The 22,590-nt window shown below is 55.7% G+C and overlaps 2 protein-coding genes across 5 annotated transcripts in view; both read right to left on the reverse strand.

The window, feature by feature from the left end:
* The window catches only part of LOC119567769, an 81,594-nt gene that overhangs the window by 1,070 nt on the left and 57,934 nt on the right, over nt 1-22,590 (reverse strand). The window lies entirely within an intron of this gene.
* On the reverse strand, nt 4,251-21,824 carry LOC119567637 (C-type lectin domain family 2 member D-like). Of its 3 annotated transcripts, none has more exons than XM_043528295.1 (6): nt 21,208-21,824; nt 13,000-13,256; nt 11,794-11,895; nt 10,560-10,747; nt 9,712-9,815; nt 4,251-5,276 (listed from the first exon to the last, which is right to left on the reverse strand). In XM_043528295.1, exons 2-6 carry the CDS (start codon nt 13,091-13,093, stop codon nt 5,126-5,128), a joined length of 639 nt encoding a protein of 212 aa, XP_043384230.1. In that variant the 5' UTR covers nt 13,094-13,256; nt 21,208-21,824; the 3' UTR covers nt 4,251-5,125. The 3 variants fall into 3 exon arrangements, 2 of the variants coding, with proteins under 2 accessions (XP_043384230.1, XP_037770303.2); XM_037914375.2 differs by lacking the exon at nt 21,208-21,824 and adding an exon at nt 14,375-14,410; XR_005227778.2 differs by lacking the exons at nt 4,251-5,276; nt 9,712-9,815; nt 10,560-10,747; nt 11,794-11,895; nt 13,000-13,256 and adding exons at nt 16,653-16,688; nt 19,761-19,878; nt 20,081-20,149 and having other exon boundaries at nt 21,208-21,352.

Below are 22,590 nucleotides of genomic sequence, written 5' to 3' on the forward strand. Positions count from 1 at the left end.
AGGGTATTAGAAGCTGAAAGACCCCAGAAGTGGCTCTGGTTTTCTACTCAAAATAACCACTCAGGGCTGATTTTCCCCGGCCCAGCGCCTTGCAGTCATGCACCCAGCGCCGAGTGAGTTCCGTGTGCAGGCAGGCTCCCAAATCCAGACAGTGGCACTTCACGTCCCCTTTGCCCTGGTGTTAGGGACTGCCCTGAGCGCCCATCCTGCAAACACGTATGCACCTGAGCCCTCCCACTGCGATCCAAGGCTACTCCTGCGGATGGAGTTAAACACGTGGCTAAAGCGTTTGCAGAGGTTCCAAAGAGCTGAGGCTCTGTGCAAAAGGAACATTACTTCAGTTATTCCAACCTTGGGTTGATGAGATGCTCCTGCCCGCCCCCTCCCTTCACAGCTGAGTCTCCCACCCAGTGGAATTCTCCAAGGAACTTCCCACTCCAAGAGACAGAGGTGCCTGAAGTGGCCATTAGCCTCTTAAGTCCCTTTGTGAATCCAGCCCTAACCGTTCATCTGGACAAGTCCTCAGCTCCCTGCAGCTGTCCCATTACCCAGGTCGCACGGTGCAGGTTTCCTCTCACCCATCAGACTTTGTTTTTAAAGGAAAGCTGAGATGCAGGAGATCAAGGTGGCACTTCTAATGAACAAGTACCAGGTCACCCACCCCATGAGATTCAGCCTCGTATGGTCCTTGCTCCAGACCCCTTAACTCTGTGGGTCTCAAGCAGGGGTACATGTATCCCTGGGGTACACAGAGGTCTTCCCAGGAGTAGGTCAACTCATCCAGATATTCGCCTAGTTTTACAACGGGCTACATAAAAAGCACTAGCGAAGTCAGTGCAAACTAAAATTTCAGACAGACACTGACTTGTTTACACTGTTCTATACGCTACACCCTGCCATGTAAGTACAATACTTATTTCCAGTGGATTTATTTTATAATTGTATGGTACAAATGAGAGTCAGCAATTTTTCAGCAATAGCGGCTGTGGCAACATTTGTATTTTTAGGTCTGATTTTCGAAGCAAGTCGTTTTTAAGTCAGGAGAAACTTGGGGTACACAAGACAAATCAGACTCCTGAAAGGGGTGCAGTGGTCTGGAAAGGTTGAGAGCCACTGCCCCAACTCACCTCACAGCCTGGGACGTCTTCTCGACTGACGCTCTGCAGGGAAGTTAGAGATGAAGGACAACACCAGAGCCCAGCTTCCCATTACGGGGAGGGGGAGGAAAGACTCACCCCTGGGCCTTTCCTTGTTACAGGGACCCACAGTGACACTGACTCTCTCTCACTCTGCAGCTTCTCAGGCTCTGCTGATGGGAACAGCTGCGGGTGGATAAAAGGCAGCCAGGTTCTGTCTGAGACATGTGCCGTGGAGCTCAAATGGATCTGCCAGAAAGAAGCGGCCGTGATATAAACAGTGCAACTGAGGATCCACATTTGTGTAGCTGTAATGTGAAGTACCCCCCTGTTTAGTCTCCTGGGTAGGGCCCTACCAAATTCACCCATCCAGTTTGGTAAATTTCATGGTCATGAGATTTTTAAAAGTCCTTTAAATTTTACAGTTTTAGCTATTTCAATCTGAAATGTCACCCTGTTGTAACTGTGTGGATCCCATCCCAGAAGAGGGTCAAGGGGGGGGTCTCAAGGCTATTGGGGGAGGGGTGTCACGGTATTGCGACCCTGACTTCGGCACTGCTCCTGGCAGTGGTGCTACCTTCAGAGCTGGGCTCCCGGCCGGCAGCCACGGAGCTTTCTGCTGCTGGGGGAGGTTCCTGGCGGTGGCTCTGATCTGGCCCTGGGAGCAGCCCATGCAGGGGACGAGGTCCTGTTCCTCCCCAGCCCAGCCCGAACTTGCAGCTAGAGCCTGGCACACGGTAGGAGCCCCTGCCCGGGACGCTCCCAGCCCTGCCCCTCCCCCGTTCCAGGGCCCAGCACTCAGAGGTTAAAAGGGCCTGGAGCTGGCGGGTGGCCGGGTTCCCTCCTGACCACCGCGCTCGGGGCAGTTGCCCACGTCACCCACCCATAAGGTTGCCCGCCCCCCCCCCCCCCGACCATGCCACCCTCACTTCTGCACTGTTCCTGGCAGCAGCGCTGCCTTCAGAGCTGGGCACCAGACCAGCATCTGGCCGCCCAGCTCTGAAGGCAGCGTAGACGTAAGGGGGGCAGTACTGGGACATATTCCGCCCCTCCCCACAGCCAGATTTCACAGGGGAGACCAGATTTCACAGGCTGCGATGCATTTTTCATGGTCATGAATTTGGTAAAGCCCTACTCACGGGGCGGGACTGGGGCTTTAGGCAGAGCAGAACTCTGGGCAGTGCTGGGACTCAGGGGCCCCTCGCAGTCACAGTTCCTCTCCTCGGTCCTTCTCACTGGGCTGGGGCCTTGGGGTGTAATTTTTAACTGCCCCAAACCTGCAGTAAGTTAATACCCTGCAATGCTTCCCAGGGTACCCGGGGCTGGGAGGCACCTCGCCACCACCTGCCCTTTGCCTGAGGGAGCCTTGTCTGTGCCTGCCAGGGGTCAGCTCCCCAACTCCACTGGCCACACGCACTCGCTGCTGGGCCTGCCGTCACTGCAGGGTAGCAATAGGCCCACTCTGCCCTTAAGCCCTCTGAGCATCTGTCTGGAGCGTCCAGTCCCTGGTCCCCTGGGCACTGGCAGGATTCACAGATTCACTATTTCCAAAGGAACAGTAACATCCTCGGCCCCAGCTCACCAGGTCCAGCTCAGATCACTGCTCCACTTAACACACAGCGCTGCCATAGGCTCATAGCAAAATCACGCCTCAGTTCAACAGAGCCAAGAGTTAAGTGGAAGTGTTGGAAACAAATGGTTACATATAACAAAGTCATAACATGCGTTCTAGAGCCTAGACTGAACTAACAAGGTATTCTCCTGTCTATCCAAGGACAGCTCACCCGAAATCCTTGCAGCACTTCACAGCCAGGCAGGCTCGGACCCTTCTGTCATGAGACATGCGTACGGTCAGTTTGTCTCCAAGGGGAAGGATCCAGTATGTCTCTGCACACCGAGAGAGAGATCAGACCAATCCTTTGTCTTTATGCTTAAACACCACAGATGGACACACACAGCCCCCGCTGTAAGTTTCTTCCTGTAGATTTCCCTTTTTTGTGGATTTTGCAATCTAATTTTGCACCTGGCTCAGTGCGCAAAGAGACATCCTACGTAAGGCACACAATACACAGATGGCCAGACAGGGAGGTAACCCTGTCAGGGAGTATCCCATCTGAGGTACATCACCTCCCATGACCTGCCTTAACTCCAAGACCTTAAGGGCATCATTGTCAGTCTAGAGACACAGCTCCTTACATCGTATCCGTACAGACGTCTTGCTCTGATTATGGTGACCATTGGGCTACTGGCTCTTGATACAGATCTCACATGCCCCCTTTGGTGAACTATTATGTAGACCACTGGTTCTCAACCAGGGGTACATGTACTCCTGGCCATATGCAGAGGTCTTCCAGGGGATACATCACCTCATCCAGATATTTACCTAGTTTTAAAACAGGCTACATAAAAAGCACTAGCGAAGTCAGTACAAACTAAAATTTCAGATAGTGACTTGTTTACACTGCTCTATATCCTATACACTGAAATGGAAGTACAATATTTATCATTCCATTGATTTATTTTATTATATAGTAACAATGAGAAAGTCAGCCGTTTCAGTGATAGTGGCTGTGACGCTTCTGTATTTTTTATGTCTGATTTAAAACTACTGATGTAAAGATCAGACCCAGGGGATTCCTGTAAAACCTTCTGTGCTGCCTGCCACTTGGCACCAAGGGGTCCCTGGGTCACATACGTCTTTCCCCCAAACTCCATCTCTGGGCAGGCTCAGCTCCTCTCTCCTAGAAGGAGGGAACTGGAGCCAAGGCCGTGCAATAGCACTGTCTGCAGTGTCTTGAGAGAGTGCGCGCCAACCTCAGGGCAGACTGCTGGGAACCAGGGCACAAATCCAAACTGGCTGAGAATTCTAGACATAGATTTCACCAACCAAACATGCAGGGTAACCTCCTCCGGCATCCTAACAGCCTAGCCATGCAGTCCCCTTGGGTTCTCCCATCTGTCTCGCAACCCAGGTGAGCCTGCCTTTGAGAGACAGATGGTCTCTTGCACTCAGAATCACAACAGTATTCAGGTTACTCCCAGTCCCACAGGTCCAGACACCCCATGTGAACTGCACCTTAGACGTCACACCAAAGACAGCGCACGTAGCCAGTCTTATTATATGACACTTTATTAAAAAGGAAATAAGAATTATTTACAAGGCTAAAGCAGGTGAACATATATACTCAACTAAGCTACAAAGCATCTATAGCAGACATGGGGACTTTGGCATGACCTGGCACCTGGTCTGTCTGTGTCACACCGACCCCCTCCCTGCCCTTTTCAAGCCCCCTGGGCTCCAGGAAGGGAGAGAACAGACATTTCTCCTCTTACTCCTACGTTCCAGGCCCTAGGTGTCCCATGAGGAGTGTAACAGGGGTTCTACTCCCTTGGCAGGTGCAGCACTCTTAAAACTAAAAATGGAAAATTAAAACCAGTTTTAAACATTCATTCTTTCATCCAAAGCAATATCTGGCAACAAAAACCAGGAACTGGTGGTGTAAACCTGCAAACTTCAAAATCAATTGGGTTTTCAAAACACCCCAAAAACTGACCCATAAAAAAATCTTGTTAAAAAGTTTCTTGGGGCGGGGAGGGGGGGAGAGAATGGAGAACATCCCCCCTCAGCTCTATTCCAGACAATAGAATGGGAATGATGAATATTTTTAGAAGATTGCATAGATCATTTTCTATAGTAAAAAGCTTCTGTGGGGGAATGTCAGGGCAGTGAAAGCGGAGGCTGGTGCCTTGGCTCAGTTAGGCAGAGTTCCTGGTCCAGCTGAGGAGGGGTAGGAAAGGCTGGATTTGAGCCGTTCCACTGGCGGAAAAAGAGACGGCACGGGTGGGGGGACAAGATGTGCAAATAGCATCTCTGGTTTTCACCTGAGTCCACAGTGCTCTGCCCAGTGATGCGCAGAGCATTCCCCGATATTGTGATATTGTAAAGAGATCAGTCCGGCTTTTCGAGGACTAATTCCACAGTACTCTCCTTATGAGCCCCCTATCACGGCAGCCTCCTGTGCCTGTGTAAATGCATCGGGTCTGGTGCAGATCCAGTGTCTCTCACTGGTGCAACGCAAGCTGCTGACCCCATTCTCATCATTCAGATACGCACAGTCACCTCCTCCTCTTATCACAAACCTGCAAGAGAGAAGCCAGGGAGCTGGTGTCAGGCAGGAGTTGGACATTTCCCATCAGTCACAGGCAGGGAGAGACGCTCTCGCACAGTGCAGGGAGCTGCTGCACTCACAGCCCCTCACGATTCCCCTTCCTGCACCTGCCACGGGCCCCAGCTAGAAAGGGGGCAGTGGGGCAGCAAGGCCAGGAAAGGTTCAAAGATCAACTGACCTCCATGGAGCATTTATGCCGGGTGGGTATTAACCCAGTTCCTACTCTCCCCCCCACACACACCCTGCTGGGTCTGGATGGGCCCCTGCAGGCCCAACCCACCCAAACCGCCCCGGGCGCAAGTTCCAGGTGACTCTCAGCGTGGCGAGGAGCAGCAGTAACGCCGCACAGAAGAGCTGGGTCCAGGGCTCCCAGGACAGGCTGTATTGCAGGGCTGGGGTGAAATGCCAGCAGCACAAACCCAGCGGCCATGGGGTGACCCCAGCCACTCACACAGAGCTTCCCGTGAGAGCTGGAGGCCAGCGCTTCCCACCTGGGAACAGGGTGGGGTCCAGGCCCACAGGAAAATCCTCCCCCATGGTCCCATCCTGGCTACTCACAGTAGGCATGTGCTGGGCTGGGAGGAGGCCCAGCACTACTCTTTGGGCAGGCCGGGATCTCCCTGCCCTCAGGCCACCAGCCTCTGGCTCGGGGTGAGATCTGTCCCAGAGAAGGGAGAGCCCAGCCCAAAGCCACCTGAGCAGATGGCTGTGGGTGGCTCCCCCACCAGCATCACCCCAGAAGAGCTCTGATGGGATGGCAATGATGAACCCAGAGCCTTCTGGTGGGGTGGGCGCCCGCAGGGTGGCAGATTTCAGGGTTAACACCCCACTGAGATGCCTGTTTACCCAGTTCCGGTAAATTGGCGTCACATTAGCTATCCTCCAGTCATCGGGTACAGAAGCGGATTTAAATGATAGGTTACAGACTACAGTTAGGTTTCAGAGTAACAGCCGTGTTAGTCTGTATTCGTAAAAAGAAAAGGAGTACTTGTGGCACCTTAGAGACTAACCAGTTTATTTGAGCATGAGCTTTCGTGAGCTACAGCTCACTTCATCGGATGCATAGCATATCGTGGAAACTGCAGTTTCCACGATATGCTATGCATCCGATGAAGTGAGCTGTAGCTCACGAAAGCTCATGCTCAAATAAACTGGTTAGTCTCTAAGGTGCCAAGACTACAGTTAGTAGTCCTGCAATTTCACATTTGAGTTCCTGGTCCTGGTGACTTGTTACTGTTTAGTTCCTCAATTTGTTCCAAAACCTCCTCTAATGACACCTCCATCTGGGACAGTTCCTCAGATCTGTCACCTAAAAAGGACGGCTCAGGTTTGGGAATCTCCCTCACATGCTCAGCCGTGAAGACTGCTGCAAAGAATTCATTTAGTTTCTCTGCAATGGCATGGTGCCAGCTGCGGTGTGGACAGACCCCAAACAGCCCTGCTAACAGACGGGCTCATGATGCAATCACAAAGACATCACTTATTAGCACTGTCGTGTCCAGGAAGTGGATCTCTTGTGTGGACTGGTCCAGGCTGAGGTTAATGGTGGGATGGAAATTGATGGTCACATAACCACCACCCTATACCAGAAACCTACTGACCGCTATTCCTACCTACATGCCTCCAGCTTTCATCCAGACCACACCACACGGTCCATTGTCTACAGCCAAGTTCTACGATACAACCGCATTTGCTCCAACCCCTCAGACAGAGACAAACACCTACAAGATCTCTATCAAGCATTCTTACAACTACAATACCCACCTGCTGAAGTGAAGAAACAGATTGACAGAGCCAGAAGAGTACCCAGAAGTTACCTACTAAAGGACAGGCCCAACAAAGAAAACAACAAAACGCCACTAACCATCACCTTCAGCCCCCAACTAAAACCTCTCCAACGCATCATCAAGGATCTACAACCTATCCTGAAGGATGACCCATCACTCTCACAGATCTTGGGAGACAGGCCAGTCCTTGCCTACAGACAGCCCCCGAGCTTGAACCAAATACTCACCAGCAACCACACACCACACAACAGAACCACTAACCCAGGAACCTATCCTTGCAACAAAGCCCGTTGCCAACTGTGCCCACATATCTATTCAGGGGACACCATCATAGGGCCTAATCACATCAGCCACACTATCAGAGGCTCGTTCACCTGCACATCTATCAGTGTGATATATGCCATCATGTGCCAGCAGTGCCCCTCTGCCATGTACATTGGCCAAACTGGACAGTCTCTATGTAAAAGAATAAATGGACACAAATCAGATGTCAAGAATTATAACATTCATAAACCAGTCGGAGAACACTTCAATCTCTCTGGGCATTCGATTTCTGATATCAAAGTAGCAAACCTTCAACAAAAAAACTTCAGAAACAGACTCCAACCAGAGACTGCTGAATTGGAATTAATTTACAAATTGGATACAATTAACTTAGGCCTGAATAGAGACTGGGAGTGGTTGAGTCATTATACAAAGTAAAACTATTTCCCCTTGTTTATTTCTCCCCCGCCCACTGTTTCTCAGAGGCTCTTGTTAACTCCTGGAAATGTGCTGGAAATGGCCCACCTTGATTATCACTTCAAAAGGTTTTCTCTCACCCCACCCCACTCCCCTGCTGGTAATAGCTCATCTTAAGTGATCACTCTCCTTACAGTATGCATTTTAAACACCCATTTTTTCATGTTCTCTGTGTATATAAATCTCCCCACTGTATTTTCCACTGAATGCATCCGATGAAGTGAGCTGTAGCTCACGAAAGCTTATGCTCAAATAAATTGGTTAGTCTTTAAGGTGCCACAAGTCCTTGTGAGGATGTGACGCAGCAGGGAGGGGGGAGTGTTGACCTGGGAATGTGCCCTGGGGATGGGAGACCTGAGAGCCTGTCACCTGAGCCGGGAGGGGGAGGGGGAGGTAACACTTCTGCCCGGGAATGTGGACGGAGGCTGCAGCAGGGTACCTGCTGGGTGGGTTTAGTTTCAGTTTGGGGCTGGGTGGAGGAACACAGGGAACCCCAGGGCTGGGGTCTAAGCTCCCTGCTCCCCCAGAAGGACTTGACTGAGGGGTCCTGGGTACACCCATAAGCTCTGTTTTGGACTGTGTTCCTGGTGTCCAATAAACCTTCTGTTTTACTGGCTGGCTGAGAGTCTCAGTGAATCCCAGGAAGAGGGGTGCAGGGCCTGGACTCCCCCACACTCCGTGACAGTCCTCCTTTTCTTTTTTCATTTAATTGTGTGACGTCTAGGTCTTGCATTATGTGAAGGAGTAAATAACACTTCCCTCTTCACTTTCTCGACCCCACTCAAGATTTTATAGACCTCTTATATCGCCCCCTTAGTCGTCTCCCCTCATATGGAAGCTGTTCCATATCTCTAATCATTTTCGTTGCCTGTCTCTGTACCATTTCCAATTCTAATAGATCCTTTTTGAGATGGGGCAACCAGATCTGCCCACAGTGTACAAGGTGTGGGGGTACCATGGATTTATACAGTGGCATGATGATATTTTAATGCCTTTTTCTCTATCCCTTTCCTAATGTTTTTTAAAGGATGCTCTTTTTTTGCCTCTAACCACCTGGCATTTCCCCCCCACACAAAGATGTTAAATTTAATTACATTATGGTCACTATTACTGAGCAATTCAGCTACATTCCCCACTTGGACCGGACCCTGTGCTCCGCTTAGGCCTAAATCAAGAATTGCCCCTTCCCTTGTGGGTGCCAGGATTAGCTGCTCCAACAAGCCGTCATTGATGGTGTCTAAAAATCACATTTCTGCATCCCATCCAGAGGGGATATGTTCCCAGACATTATTGGGTTTTCTGCTTTTGTAGCCTCTCTAATCTCGGTGAATTTCACAGTCCCCATCCTGGTCAGTAGTATATTCCTGCTGCTAGATTCTTATTCTTCAAGCGTGGAATTTCTATTCTGAGAGATGCTAGGATACAGTTGGATTTGTTTAAGATTTTTACTCTACTTTACTCTATGCTTTCCTGGACATATAGTGCCACTCCCCGGCCAGCGTGACCTACTCTGCTGTTCTTTCAGTGCTGATGGTCCAGGGTCAAACCCTGCTATCGCCTCAACTGGGGTTTGGTTATTTGATCACACCCAGATCCCATTAAAATCTCTCTTGGGATGTCGTCTGGGCCATCTCTACTGTACCCCCGTTCTCATGGCAGCCCCAGGCACTCAGCATTTGTGACTATCAGGCATCTTTAACGCAGATGGCCCCACGAAAGCCAGACAGATCTGAAAGCTTTGGCCAGTCTCCCAGCAGACAACACTTGCTTCCACCCATCACTAACACGCAGAGTACAGAGCACTGACTGGTGAGTCGGCTGAACTCGCTATCTCAGACGCCAGGGACCCAAAGCCCAGGGAATTCACAGAGGACTTACAGGTTGTTGAATTTGGTGCCATTGGCCCATTTCCAGAGCTGCCCAGGGTCCCTCCGGAGGCCGATCCAGTGGTCAAATTTGCCTTTATAGCGCAGCAGGAAAGCCTAAAAACAGCAGAGGGAAAGGTGGGGTCAGAGCACAGGCTCTGTGCACCAGAGAATCACAGGGATACACTGAAGGGCTCTGTTTTCAGGGAACGGCTGGGGATTTTTGCCTCCTTCTTGCCCAGCTCTGGGTAATTCAGTATTAACTTTCCCATCCCAAACCCAGCTCCCCCTCACACCAATCTGCCCGGGGCTGGAGCAGCTCTTGGGTGCTGCTGGGTCTAAGCTGCCCCCGCACCTCTCCATAGAAGGCCACATTCTGTGTCAAAGCCTCGCCTTACAGAACAGCTGAGCTCCCCTCCCCATCACAGGGGAAGGGGAAGGAAAGAGCCCAGCTGAGCTCAATAAGGGATGCTGGGAAGGGCCAGGGATGAGAGAAAAGAGCCATCAAATCCTCAGCCAGAAGGGGCCAGGCCTAAGAGGAGCCCCCCCATCCTCATCTGGCTACCCAAGAGCACTGGCTCTTCAAGTCAATCTGGGATCTCAGTACCCCTTTGGCCCCATGCCACCCAGAAGACACTCAAGCCAGCCTAGCCCGAGAGAGGGGCCGTCTCCTTTTGAGAGGGCTGACAGGGAGTGATCCCTGCAGTCAGACACAGACACTAGAGGTGCCCCGGGTCAGCCAGCCAGGCCTGGCATTCAGCAACTGGAAGTTCATTTACTCAGAGCTGCTCCTCGAGCCCAGGTTCTCCTGCAGCAGCTGCTGAGCCAAGACCAGAACGTTGCAATTCGAGCATCTCTCACCATTTCCTGCTCACTGTTCATCTCAGCCAGGGAGGCGCTGAGCGCAGAGCAGTAGGTCAGGCTGAAGGTCCAGTTCCTTTCGGCCTCAGAGAAATAGTAGCATTTCCCTCGGTATCCGATCCAGCCGTCTGGGCACGTGGGGCAAGCTGGGGGGCCCAGATCAGCTGATGGAAGCTTAGGTCTCCACACTGAGAATGAGACAACGACACGTGGTGTGAGCGAGACCCGCCACCCACCAACGAGGAGAACATGGGGAGATCAGCCCCTGCGCCCCAGGCTTCTGAGACACCTCAAACTAGGGTGGGTACTGAAAGGCCGTGAGGGAGCCAGGAGGACGCTGGGAATCCAGCGCCAGAGGGGGGTTATCTGACTCTGGTCTCACTCTCTTGGGTTCACATTCATCAGGGATGCAGCTGACAAACCGCTCATGCCATGAAGCCCAGGACAGAGAGCTGGGCCCAAGCTCAGTGTTACAACATGGGGTGGGCAGAGAGCTGCAGAGGGAGGGGACAGTTACCAGGGGGCCAGCAGGGGGGCAATAATTAATGGGTAGGAGATTAACTGCAACATGATTTGCCAGGTCTAGTACCCCAAGGAGTTCTGCTAGCCTGGACTGCTGCCCCCTCCCCCTGCTCTGCGCTTTGCCATTCAGCCAGGTTCACGGTCACCACAAACAGCTGCCATCTGCACTCGCACACGCTGTCTGTGCAGGCGGGGACGTCAACAGCGCGACGAGACCCTGCCCTGCCGAGGTCACCAATGGGTGGGTTTCACACTGCGTTAACGGAGGTGTCGGTACTGCCTTCCACGGCTCCTTTCAGTGACACGCCAGCACCTGCCCAGCACTGGGCACGGCCCGGGGATGCAGGAAGGCCAGGCTGGCACCTCAGGGCGACACGCTGCAGGCAGAGGGCCCAGCTCATTGCTGCCCTGCACCGTCAACCACCCCCACTCTGTACGGGGATCAGTGACCATGCCCGGGGCCCGGCAATAGTGACTTGGACCCAGAGTGCTCAGAGATGGGCCGGGGGGAGCTAATTTCAGTCCCGACAGAGAGAATGCCCAGGTGCAGGGGTCTGGGAGGGAGCAGGAGGGGGGTATTGGAGGAACATCCCCCAGGAATCCTCTGTCCCAGGGGCAGAAGCCAGACAGGCCAGGAGGAGAGACTGTGACTGTGGTGGCTCCAGGGGGAAGGGGATGTGCAGAGAGGGGGAAGGGAAGGGTGAGAACTCACCTGCCAGGAGAATGATGAGAACTAAGAACATGGTTGCGAGGGGGACTGCGAGCGCAATTGTACGTGTCTTGTAGTTACATTTCCTGCAGTTAGGACAAGGATCTGAAACAGAAAGACCCATCAGGCAGGGCCGCGAGGACACGTCTCCCCCACGGCACCAGGGATGGAGCTGCCTTAGAACAGTGGTTCTCACCCACCGGTTCGTGTACCCCTGGGGGTAAGCAGAGGTCTTCCACGGGGGACATCAACTCATCGAGAGATTTGCCTCGTGTTACGACAGGCTACATAAAAAGCACTAAGTCAGTACAAGCTAAAATTTCATACAGACAATGACTCGTTTATACTGCTCGACAGACTATACACGGAAAGGTACAGCGTTGATAGTCCAAATGATCTATTTCATAATTAAATACGCAACAATCAGAGCGATTCAGCAATTTTTCAGGAATAGTGGCTGTGACACTTTTGTATTTTTATGTCCGATTTTGGAAGCAAGTTGTTTTTAAGTGAGATGAAACTTAGGAGAGTGCAAGACAAATCAGCCTCCTGACATGGGGACAGTCCTCTGGAAAGGCTGAGAACCACTGGACTCGAACATGCACCGTTCTGTCGATTGCTCCTTCCCTCAGACGCTCTGGGAGAGGAGCCTGGAGGGTCAGGCTGGCTGGGGCTGGCAGAACAGCCCCTCCTTCCCCTCAGCCCAGTGCCCTCCCTGGGCACTCCCAGCCAGGCTGCCAGGAGGCCTGGTGAGCTCAGGGGCACAGAGATAAGGACCCCCATGTCCTGGTGGCAGTTGCTCAAACTGCCCCCCCGCACCATCCCCACCCCCATTCTGCCCCCTGCCGAGCGCTGGCTGGGCCCACACTGCCGAGTGCCCCTGTCCCCGCACACTGGGGTCTCACACTGGCCATACACAGCAGAAGGGGGGAGAACGAACCAGGCAGAGATGGGCCAGGGCGGTCACAGGGGGTCTGACACACCCAGCCCAGGAGGGTCCTGCACAGCCCCTCAGCCACCGCTGTGTCTGCCAGACAGCAGTGTGAGCTAGGGATCGGTGCCCTGAGAGCCCCTGGGGGTGATCCAGTCCCTGCTGCCCACAGACGGGGGGTTGCTGGGCACTGGCTGCTGCCACTGAGAGCCTGGCCCCAAGTGGGGCAGCCTCAGTGTCTCTCTCCAGCCTGTTCCCAGGCAGCGACACCCCATTACCTGGCTCCCCACCAGCCTCCAGGTGTCCATTGCCCTCAACAGGCCACTCCTGCCACGGCTCTTCGCTCCCAGCAGGTCCAGCTGCTGGCCCCATCGTCTCTCTCAGCGACACTCAGGCTGCACACGCTGCTGGAGACGCTGCGCTGCGGTCGGCTCCTCTCTGTGACTGGGTCCGATTCAGCAGCAGCGAAGCCGAGCTGGGGCGGGGGTCCTGGCCCTGGCTCCCCGCACACCCTGCTCCGGACTCTCCAGCCGATCTGAAAGTCGAGACGGACCCAGCAGGACAGGTCAGTGGCGGGGGTGGCAGCGCCATTTGTGGTTTCTCGTTCCCTGCCCAGCAGCCCAACCCCCTGCCAGAGGCAGTGCCATGATGATTAAACCCCCATAAACCCCATCAGCCCCTCCACCCCCCCAGGGCTTCAGAGACCTGATCTGCCACGGGCCCCACCTGCCGGGCACCACCCACGCGTGACAGGCACCCAGCTGGGGTTGAGAGGAGGAGAAAACCCTCCCTCCCCACACATACCTCCTGCAATCGAGAGCAAGTCGAGAATCCTAACAGGAGTGGGGAGTTGGTGGGCGGGGGGAGAGAACCAGGATGGATTGAGTAAAATCAAGGCAATTAAATCACCAAGTCCAACGCCTCAATTGAAATGATCAATTTTAATCAACTTATCGATTGACACTTCAGTAATTTTCTAAGGCCAAGTGCCCACTCAGTGGGCAATAGAAGCATTAACACTTCATGTACAAAACTTCCCCCACAGGGGGGTGGGGAAGGGCGGGGAAATTGTGCCAGTGGCCCTTTCCTGCCCCCTTTTTCATTGGGAACGCAGACAGGGGGAGGATGCCCGTGGGAAGCCTGGCCTAGGACCCCCAATCTTGCGGGGGACAGGGGGCAACAGTGCGCTGATGCCCCCCCCCCACTGGCTTGGGGCCATGGGAGGGGAAGTGCCCAGGTAGCCCCATGCTGCACACAGGTGCCCCATCCCAGCGAGCAGAGCAGGGCGGTGGGGAGAGCCACCAGACACCTAAGACAGGCCCTGCCCCCAGAGGAGAAGCAAGGGGGAAAAAAGAGAGGCCCCTCCGCACCAGCCCGGAGAGCGGGAAGACACAGACGGGCCCCCGCCCCCGCCCCCACCCCCACCCAGCCCGGAGGGGGGGGGGAAACACAGACGGGCCTCACCCCCCGCCCAGGCCGGAGAGGGGGAAGCGGGGGGGGGAAGACACAGGCGGGCCTCACCCCCCGCCCAGCCCGGAGAGGGGAAAGGGGGGCGGGAACAGAGACCATGCCCAGACCAGGGGTCGCGGTCCAGCCCCTGCCCCGTGTCCCGCGCTCCCCCCACGAGCCCGGCGCGGGTCGCATGTGTCTCACCGGCTCAGCAGGGACCGTCCCGCCCGGAGCCTCCCGCTCTTTAAAGCCAATGGAGAGAGAGTGAGAGGGCTTATTAACATTGGCCAGCTGCCGAAGAAGGGTGAGCAAGTTTCCCAGAACAAGCCCGCTTAAAGCAAATAAAGCCATGAGGATGTTGATACGACAAAAAGAACAGACACTAAAAGTTAGGCTCCCTTCCCTCTCCGGGCTGGGGGCGGGCCTCCGTCCCCCCTCCCTCTCCCTCTCCCTCCCCCTCCCCAGCCCGGGAAAGGGGGAGGGGGGACAGAGAGCTCCCCCCCCCCAGCCCGGGAAAGGGGGGAAGGGGGACAGAGGGCCCCTCCCCCAGCCCGGGAAAGGGGGACAGAGGGCTCCCCCCCAGCCTGGGAAAGGGGGGAAGGGGGACAGAGGGCTCCCCCCCCAGCCCGGGAAAACGGGGAAAGGAGAGCAGGGACAGAGGGCCCCCCCAGCCAGGGAAAGGGGGGAAGGGAGAGGAGGGACAGAGGGACCCCCCCAGCCCGGGAAAGGGGGGTAGGGGGGACAGAGGGCCCCCCCAGCCTGGGAAAGGGGGACAGAGGGGCCCCCCCAGCCCGGGAAAGGGGGAAAGGGGGACAGAGGGCCCCCCCGCCTGGGAAAGGGGGAAAGGGAGAGGGGGGACAGAGGGCCCCCCCCAGCCCGGGAAAGGGGGGGAAGAGAGAAGGGGGAAAGAGGGTCCCCCCAGCCCGGGAAAGGGGGGGAAGAGAGAAGGGGGACAGAGGGTACCCCCCAGCCCGGGAAAGGGGGGGAAGGGAGAAGGGGGACAGAGGGCCCCCCCAGCCCGGGAAAGGGGGGGAAGGGGGACAGAGGCCCCCCCACCAGCCTGGGGAAAGGGGGACAGAGTCCCCCCCCCCAGCCCGGGAAAGGGGGCGAAGTGGGACAGCAGGCCCCCCCCCAGCCTGGGAAAGGGGGGGAGGGGGACAGAGGGCCCCCCCCAGCCCGGGAAAGGGGGGGGGGAGGGGGACAGAGGGCCCCCCCAGCCCGGGAAAGGGGGGGAAGGGGGACAGATGGGCCCCCCCAGCCCGGGAAAGGGGGGGAAGGGGGACAGAGGGGGCCCCCCCAGCCCGGGAAAGGAGGGAAGGGAGAGGGGGGACAGAGGGCCCCCCCAGCCCGGGAAAGGGGGGGAAGGGGGACAGAGGGCCCCCCCCAGCCCGGAGAAGGGGGGGAAGGGGGACAGAGGGCTCCCCCCCAGCCTGGGAAAGGGGGGGAAGGGAGAGGGGGGACAGAGGGCCCCCCCTAGCCCGGGAAAGGGGGAGGGGGGACAGAGGGCCCCCCCAGCGTGGGAAACGGGGGAGGGGGGACATAGGGCCCCCCCAGCCCGGGAAAGGGGGGAAGGGGGACAGAGGGCCTCCACCCCAGCCCGGGAAAGGGGGGAAGGGGGACAGAGGGCCCCCACCCCAGCCCGGGAAAGGGAGGAAGAGGGCCCCCCCCAGCCCAGGAAAGGGGGGAAGGGAGAGGGGGGACAGCAGCTTGCCACACCCCACAGATGCCCTGCCCTGCCTGTGTCTCCTCCCACTCAGCTGGGGTCTCAGCTCCCACTGTGCTCAGCGCTGCCCTTGCTGTCCCAGTGGGGTAGGCAGCGAGCTCGCTGCTTTCCTCACTGCATCAGAGCCAGCGAGAGCCCCCTCTCCGGTGAGCAAGGGGGCGGGGAGCATCTCTCTGTCCCACCCAGCCCCAGGGGTCTGGTCACAGGCAGGCAGGTAGCCTGAGCCTAGCAACTCCTCCCTGCTGCCAGCCAGGTCACCTGCATTTTCACTGACCATTTCCCTCTCCACCGATTGGTTCCCTGGATTCAAATACAAACCCTCGGCAGTTATAGGAACAGGGCCTGGATCGTGTCCCAAAGAGACACAGTCACCCCACAACAGGGTCTCGCAGCTGGTATCCTGGAGAACCCCAACGGCCAGCCAGCCCGACCCCTCCTGTGTCTGCCAAAGGATCTGGGCCATAGGCAGGGCGAGGGGCTTCGTCCCTGGGACCCTCACCCAGCTCACCCAGCCCCTCAGCCTCTGAGGCTGCACCACCCAGGGCCTGACAACAGTTCTCTCTGTCCCAGGATCTCGCCACCCCAGGAATGTCTCCCCATTGACCGTCACCTTCCGCTCCCACTGGGGGTCCGAGGGGCCTGACCCCAGGAAACTCCACACAGACATATAGGTTGGGACCAGGAGTGGGAGCCTGTCCACCTCCCCACCCATCTAGCTGACGGAGCCTATGGCCTTGGGACCCAGCAAGGGAGCTAGACACCGGGGCTTTTCCGCAGGGTCCCCATGGTTCAAATCTCCAGTCTGCTCAAAGGCAGTGAGGTGGGCATCCACATCCCCCCCCTCCTCCTTAACCAGGGGCAGCAATTTAGTCTCGAGGTTCCCTGCAGAGCTGGCACCCCGGGGTCTATCCCCACTCACCCCTGGGAGGTCCCCTAGGCCTCTCCGCTCTGCCACCGCCAGTTCATGCTGCTGCTGCTTCTGCAGCTCTTTCTCCGGCTCTCGCTGTCTCCCACAGTCCTCTTGCTCCATGGGGTGCAGTACATCCCACCGCTGCCACCAGTTCTCACGGAGTCCCTGGGCAATGCTCTGGAACTGCTCCCTATGAAGCCAGTCAGGACTCTGGGGAAGTCTCCTTTCTGTGAGCAGACTGTCTGCAGGACACACAGCTCACACAGCTTCCACCTTCCTGGGTCTGACCTCGGAGCATTCAGCATCCTCTGCCCCTCCATGCGCTTCCCACAGCGAGTCCGCCCATGCGTGGGTGCTGGGGAAGCCAAAAGGTCCTGCCCCCCAACTCTGCAGTCAGACGTGACTCTCAGCCAACCAGTAAAACACAGGTTTATTAGATGACAGGAACATGATCTAAAACAGAGCTTGTAGGTGCAGAGAACGGGACCCCTCAGCTGGGTCCATTTTGGGGGGCAGTGAGCCAGACAACCACGTCTGCCCTTCACTCCACTCCCCAGCAGCCCCAAACTGGAACTCCCTCCAGCCCCTCCTCCTCTGTCCCTTTCCCGGGCCAGGAGGTCACCTGATTCCTTGTTCTCCCACCCTTTAGCTCTTACCTTGCAGGGGGGAAGGGCCCGGGCCATTAGTTGCCAGGAAACAGGGTGTCGGCCATTCTCTGTGCCAGACCCCTGCACACACCTGCCCTCTAGGGCTCTGCACTGATCATACACCCTTATCCCACCACCTAGATACTTAAGAACTGCCTAGGGGAAACTGAGGCACCCCCACACTATTCAGAGGAAATATTAAGAACAGTCCCGCTTCGTCACAGTTGCCTCACCCTGAATGTCACTGATCCCTCAGCTTATAATGCGTCTCCCCGGCTGCTTCTCCTGCTAATTTGAACCTCAGGGAACACATCAAAGCTCTCTCCTGTCCCCCACAGCTGCTGGATTTGGGCCACTGCCAGGGCCCTCTACACCGGGGTTAACATCTGGATCCTGGCCAAGCTGGTTCTAGCCCATGTGGCCAACCCCCAGTGACCAAAAATCACAAGTCAGAGCCCCTCAAAACCATGAGATTGTCTGAAACAAGATGAGATTTTGAAAACAACTTTGGGTTCTGTTCTTGATCTCCTGGTGATGGAGATCCCCTCTCAGCCTTCCTTTTGCTAGACTAAACCAGCCCAGCTCTCCCTTTCTCCTCTCATAGGACAGACCCTCCATTCCAGATGAGGGCCCCCCAGTGCCAAGTACAATGTCATTAATGCTTCTCTATCTCTACTGGAAATGCCTCAGCTGATACATCCTAGAGTCACATTTGCCTTCTTCATAGATTCATAGATATTTAGGTCAGAAGAGACCATCATGATCATCTAGTCTGACCTCCTGCACAACGCAGGCCACAGAATTTCACCCACCACTCCTACAAAAAAACCTCACACCTATATCTGTGCTATTGAAGTCCTCAAATCGTAGTTTAAAGACTTCAAGGAGCAGAGAATCCTCCAGCAAGTGACCCGTGCCCCATGCTACAGAGGAAGGCGAAAAACCTCCAGGGCCTTCCAATCTGCCCTTCTTCATGGGTCACATCACATTGGTGGCTCCATCATCCCGTAATCGACCGACTCACGAAGGTCTCGCCCTTCCTCTGTCTCCTCCAACCGAAGAGCCCCCAGCATACAGCAGAAATTCTTATCATTAGACCCTAAGTGCAGGATCTTGCACCCGGTACTATTAAATTTCATCTTTTTTCTGTTACTCCAGTCTACAAGGTCATCCAGAGCTTCCTGTGTCAGATTCCGACCCTCCTCTCTACTGACCACGTTTCCCAGCTTTTTATCATCAGTAAGTTTTGTTATCACTCTCCTACTTTTCGTGTTAACACCATTAGTAAAGAGATTAATGAAGATGGATCCCAAAACAGATCCTTGAAGAACTCCATTAGGAACCTCCCTCTGGTCCCATAGTTCATCTTTCAGCGTTCTCCCCTCCAGTCGGTTCCTCACCCACCTTACAATTCTTGTACTGATCCCCACCTTCTTTAATTTAGCTAATTATTTCCCATGTGGTACCGTATCAAATGCTTTACTGAAGTCCAAGTATATTAGATCTGCTGCATTTCCCTTGTCTAAACAATCCGTTCTCGTCTCAAAGACGGAACTCGGGTTGTCTGGCCCCATCTACCTTTGGTTACATCCCCCCTGCCATTTACCTCCATGAATTTCATCATCCTTCCCTCACAGTGCGTTCTACAGCCCCTTGCCTACTACTCAGCTGGGCTTCGATGAATGGGTCTGGAGGTGCCTGGATCACTTTTTTCCCTCTTGCTTTACTATCATCGGACACTAGATGGGGAGGAAGAGCCTCACCAGCTCTATAAAACCAGCAGGGGGAAGGCTGAGAGCAACAGGTGTCAGAATAAGCTAGACCCGGGCTTCTCAAACTTTTGGTTTTGCTGGCCCCACTTTGAAAATATTTCAGGCTATGACAACCCGCGACCCCCAAACAGTTATAGCAAGTTACTGCACGGACTCATAGAAACATACGCATGGTATTGCCACCCTCACTTCTGGGCTGCTACGGGTGGGGCACTGCCCTCAGAGCTGGGCAGCTGGAGAGGGGCAGCTGTTGTAGCCCTCTTCCCCTCCTGCCCCCCTCCCCTGAGAATATTTTTGTGATCTCTTGACTCCCCCCTCCCCCCGCCATAGCCTTGCAACCCCCTTTTGTGTCAGGGCTCCCAGTTGGACAAATGCTGAGCTAGACAATCTCAAACCACGAACTAGTTCCCAGGCGTCTCTGGGCCGATTCTCAGAGGAGGCAGCTCCCAGAGTCAGGCCCTCGATGGCTCTCCCAGTGCAGCAGGCCCTGGGTGCAGCCATCAGTTTGAAACAGGAACCCCTGCAAGATGCCCTCTACCTTCGGTTCCTGACCCCTCCAGGGGCCGAGTGCATCTCCCCCATCCTCAGGCAGAGCTCAGAGCAGAGTCAGCAGCAGCAGCCCCTCCCCGGCGAGAGCTCCAAGCGAAGGCAGGGGCCTGGCAGAGAGAGGAGAGGGGCACAGGCAGGTCAGCGGAGGGGTGGAAGGTGGATCCCACCCCAGGAGATTTAACAGAGAGAGGAAAGTGGGGCTGTGAGAGCGCAGAACAGAGACACACCCCAGCAAATCCCCCCACCCCCAGACACCGAGATCCCGGCCTGGGAGAGCCCTGGCAGAGGGGTTCGCTCCCCAACACTTACTCACGACAGCTGCAGCAAGGGGTCCCTGTGGGGCGGGAGGAGCTGCCACCCCGCTCCGGCTGGCTGGATCTGGAGAGAGAGAGAGAACAGGGAGAGGAGAGTGCGATGAGGAGTTGGTGCCCAGGGATCCCCCTGCCCCGCTCCTAGCTCTGGACCCCCATTGCAGGGGTATCTGTGGGTGTGTTCAGGGAAGGCCCGGGGGCTCTGCTCCACCAGGGCTGAGAGTGTCAGAGCAAAGCGACTGTAAAACCGCTGAGTATTTTCAATGTTGCCTCACCCTGAATGTCACTGATCCCCCAGTTTATAATGCATCTCCCCGGCCGCTTCTCTTGCTAATTTGAACTTCAGGGAACACATCAAATCTCTCTCCTGTCCCACACAGCTGCTGGGTATAGGCCACTGCCAGGGCCCTCTACACTGGGTTAACATCTGGATCCTGGCCAAGCTGGTTCTAGCCCATGTGGCCAACCCCCAGGGACCAAAAATCACAAGTCAGAGCCCCCCAAAACCATCAGATTGGCTGAAACAAGATGAGATTTTGAAAACAACTTTGGGTTCTGTTCTTGATCTCCTGGTGGTGGAGCCTTTAGGGGTCACCTTTTCAAGCTTTTCTCCCCAGCCAGGAGGGCTACAACAAGAAAAACTTCTGACAAAAATGGCCAACCCCACCAAAATCTTCTACCAGAATCAGAAAAAATTAGTCCAGAATTCTTGAAAACAGAACAATTTTTGGTTTTTGAATTTTCCAAGAAGACAGTGAATGTTTTCTAGTAAAGCCGACACTTTCCACAAAAACTTGCCTTTAATCAAACACCCAATTTTTCCTAAAAAAAAAGTCAATGGAACCATTTCAGTCCACTGGTTACAGCTGCTGTGAAATCCCTCATCCCACCCACCCCAGTTCCCACAACCTCCCCCCCAACTCCAGCCCCTGCACCCATTGCACACACAGCTGAGCCCCCTGCCTGGCCATAGGGCCCCTTCCCTGTCCCCCCAAGAGCAGCTGCAGCAGATCCCAATCGGGGGATCCGCACAGGGACCAGCCAGCTGCACCTGCTGCCGCTCAGCCCTGCAGGGTCCGTGTTTAGCCTCTCCCCGTCCCCGTCCCGGGCAGAGAAGTGCGGTACCTGGGGCTGTGCCAGGCCCATCCCTGCCATGAAGATGCCCTGTGGGCTGCGGTGCCCCGGCACAGGGAGAAGCTGCTGGATCCATCTGGGCTCCAGGCAAGCGCTGGGTTGGGACCAGGCCCCTCTGGGGTGGCTGGGCAGCTGGTTTGCAGGGCCAGTCACCTCCTGGCCCCATGCAGATTGTCTGAACATGGCAAGCCTCTCTCTAAGGGGAGCTCACACAGTTCCTCCCAGACCTGTCAGTCAAGACATTGCCTCCATTGTTTAGAACCGGTTGTGGGGTCCCCGGATCAGGATTCCCCCCTTATATCCCCTCACCAGGCCCTGGAGGGACCAGATGGAGGGATCTCACTTCAGTCCTTGGCCCTGGCCTGCTGGGATCCCTCAGGCACGTGGTGACATTCACTCGTGTTCATCCAGTCCCCACTTACAGGATTGTGACCAGTGGTGTCTCTCCCAAGCACCCCTGTCCCAATGCCACCCCAATGGGCTCCGGAGCTGTTGCCCCTCCATTCCCCACCCAGTTCTCTGGCTTCATGCCCTCGCCCATGCTCCTGGTGTCACGCCCCACAATCTGATTGGCTGAGAATTCATTCCCAGTGCTTCCAGCCCAGGGTCCCTGTCCCTCCCTTCCCCCCACCCAGCCTGGGACAGGGGCAGCAGCTACCCCTGAGCCCCACCAGCCGGAGCAAAACGGAGAACACGAGAAGCAAAAGCGTGTGCTTCTCCTTTTAGGGTTGTGCCTCCAGCCCAAGAACCAAATGGATTATCCAGTGGTTCTCCAACTTTTGTCCTGGTGACCCCTTCCACACAGCAAGCCTCTGAGTGTGACCCCCGTTATAAATTAAAAACCACTTTAATATGTTTAACACTGTTATAATGGCTGGGGATGAAGCAGGGTTTGGGGGGGGTGGAGGCTGACGTCTCGTGACCCCCCATGTAATAACCTCACGACCCCCAGTTTGAGGACCCCTGGACTACACTGAGCATGCACAGACAGAGAGCCAGAGGGTTGAAAGGCCCCTGGGATGGACAAGACTTGTGGGGCTCTGAGAGACTGTGTGTCCCCCCCCCCGTCCCCCCCCCCCGCCACCCCGCAGCCGTGTGAATTCAGCTCCAACCAGGGGCAGGAATCTGAAATCAGTTAAACAGCAGAGACTTCATGCAGGCAGAGGTCCGGCTTGCCGGGCAGGGACAGCTCCTTCCCTTCCAGGACGTGGGCATCGGCAAAACTCAAGCATCAGAAACCTGGGAATTAGAGGCGAGGGACAGAGGTCCCCCCCTCCAGCCCAGAGATGGGGAGGGACGGAGGCCCCCCCCAAGCCCGGAGAGGGGGAGGGGGCCCCTTAGGGGGAGCGGCCGCCGCCCAGCCCACCAGTCGGG

This window comes from Chelonia mydas, chromosome 14, assembly GCF_015237465.2.
Source record: "Chelonia mydas isolate rCheMyd1 chromosome 14, rCheMyd1.pri.v2, whole genome shotgun sequence".
NCBI classification, from domain to species: Eukaryota; Metazoa; Chordata; order Testudines; family Cheloniidae; genus Chelonia; species Chelonia mydas.

Coding starts and splice junctions, on each gene's coding strand:
- LOC119567637 (XM_043528295.1), bottom strand. CDS start 13,093: ATGGGGCCAGCAGCTGGACCTGCTGGGAGCGAAGAGCCGTGGCAGGAG. Junction 9,816..10,559: donor TGAACAGTGAGCAGGAAATG/GTGAGAGATGCT, acceptor TGCTGTTTTTAG/GCTTTCCTGCTGCGCTATAA. Junction 5,277..9,711: donor GGCACCAAATTCAACAACCT/GTAAGTCCTCTG, acceptor TCTCTCTTGCAG/GTTTGTGATAAGAGGAGGAG.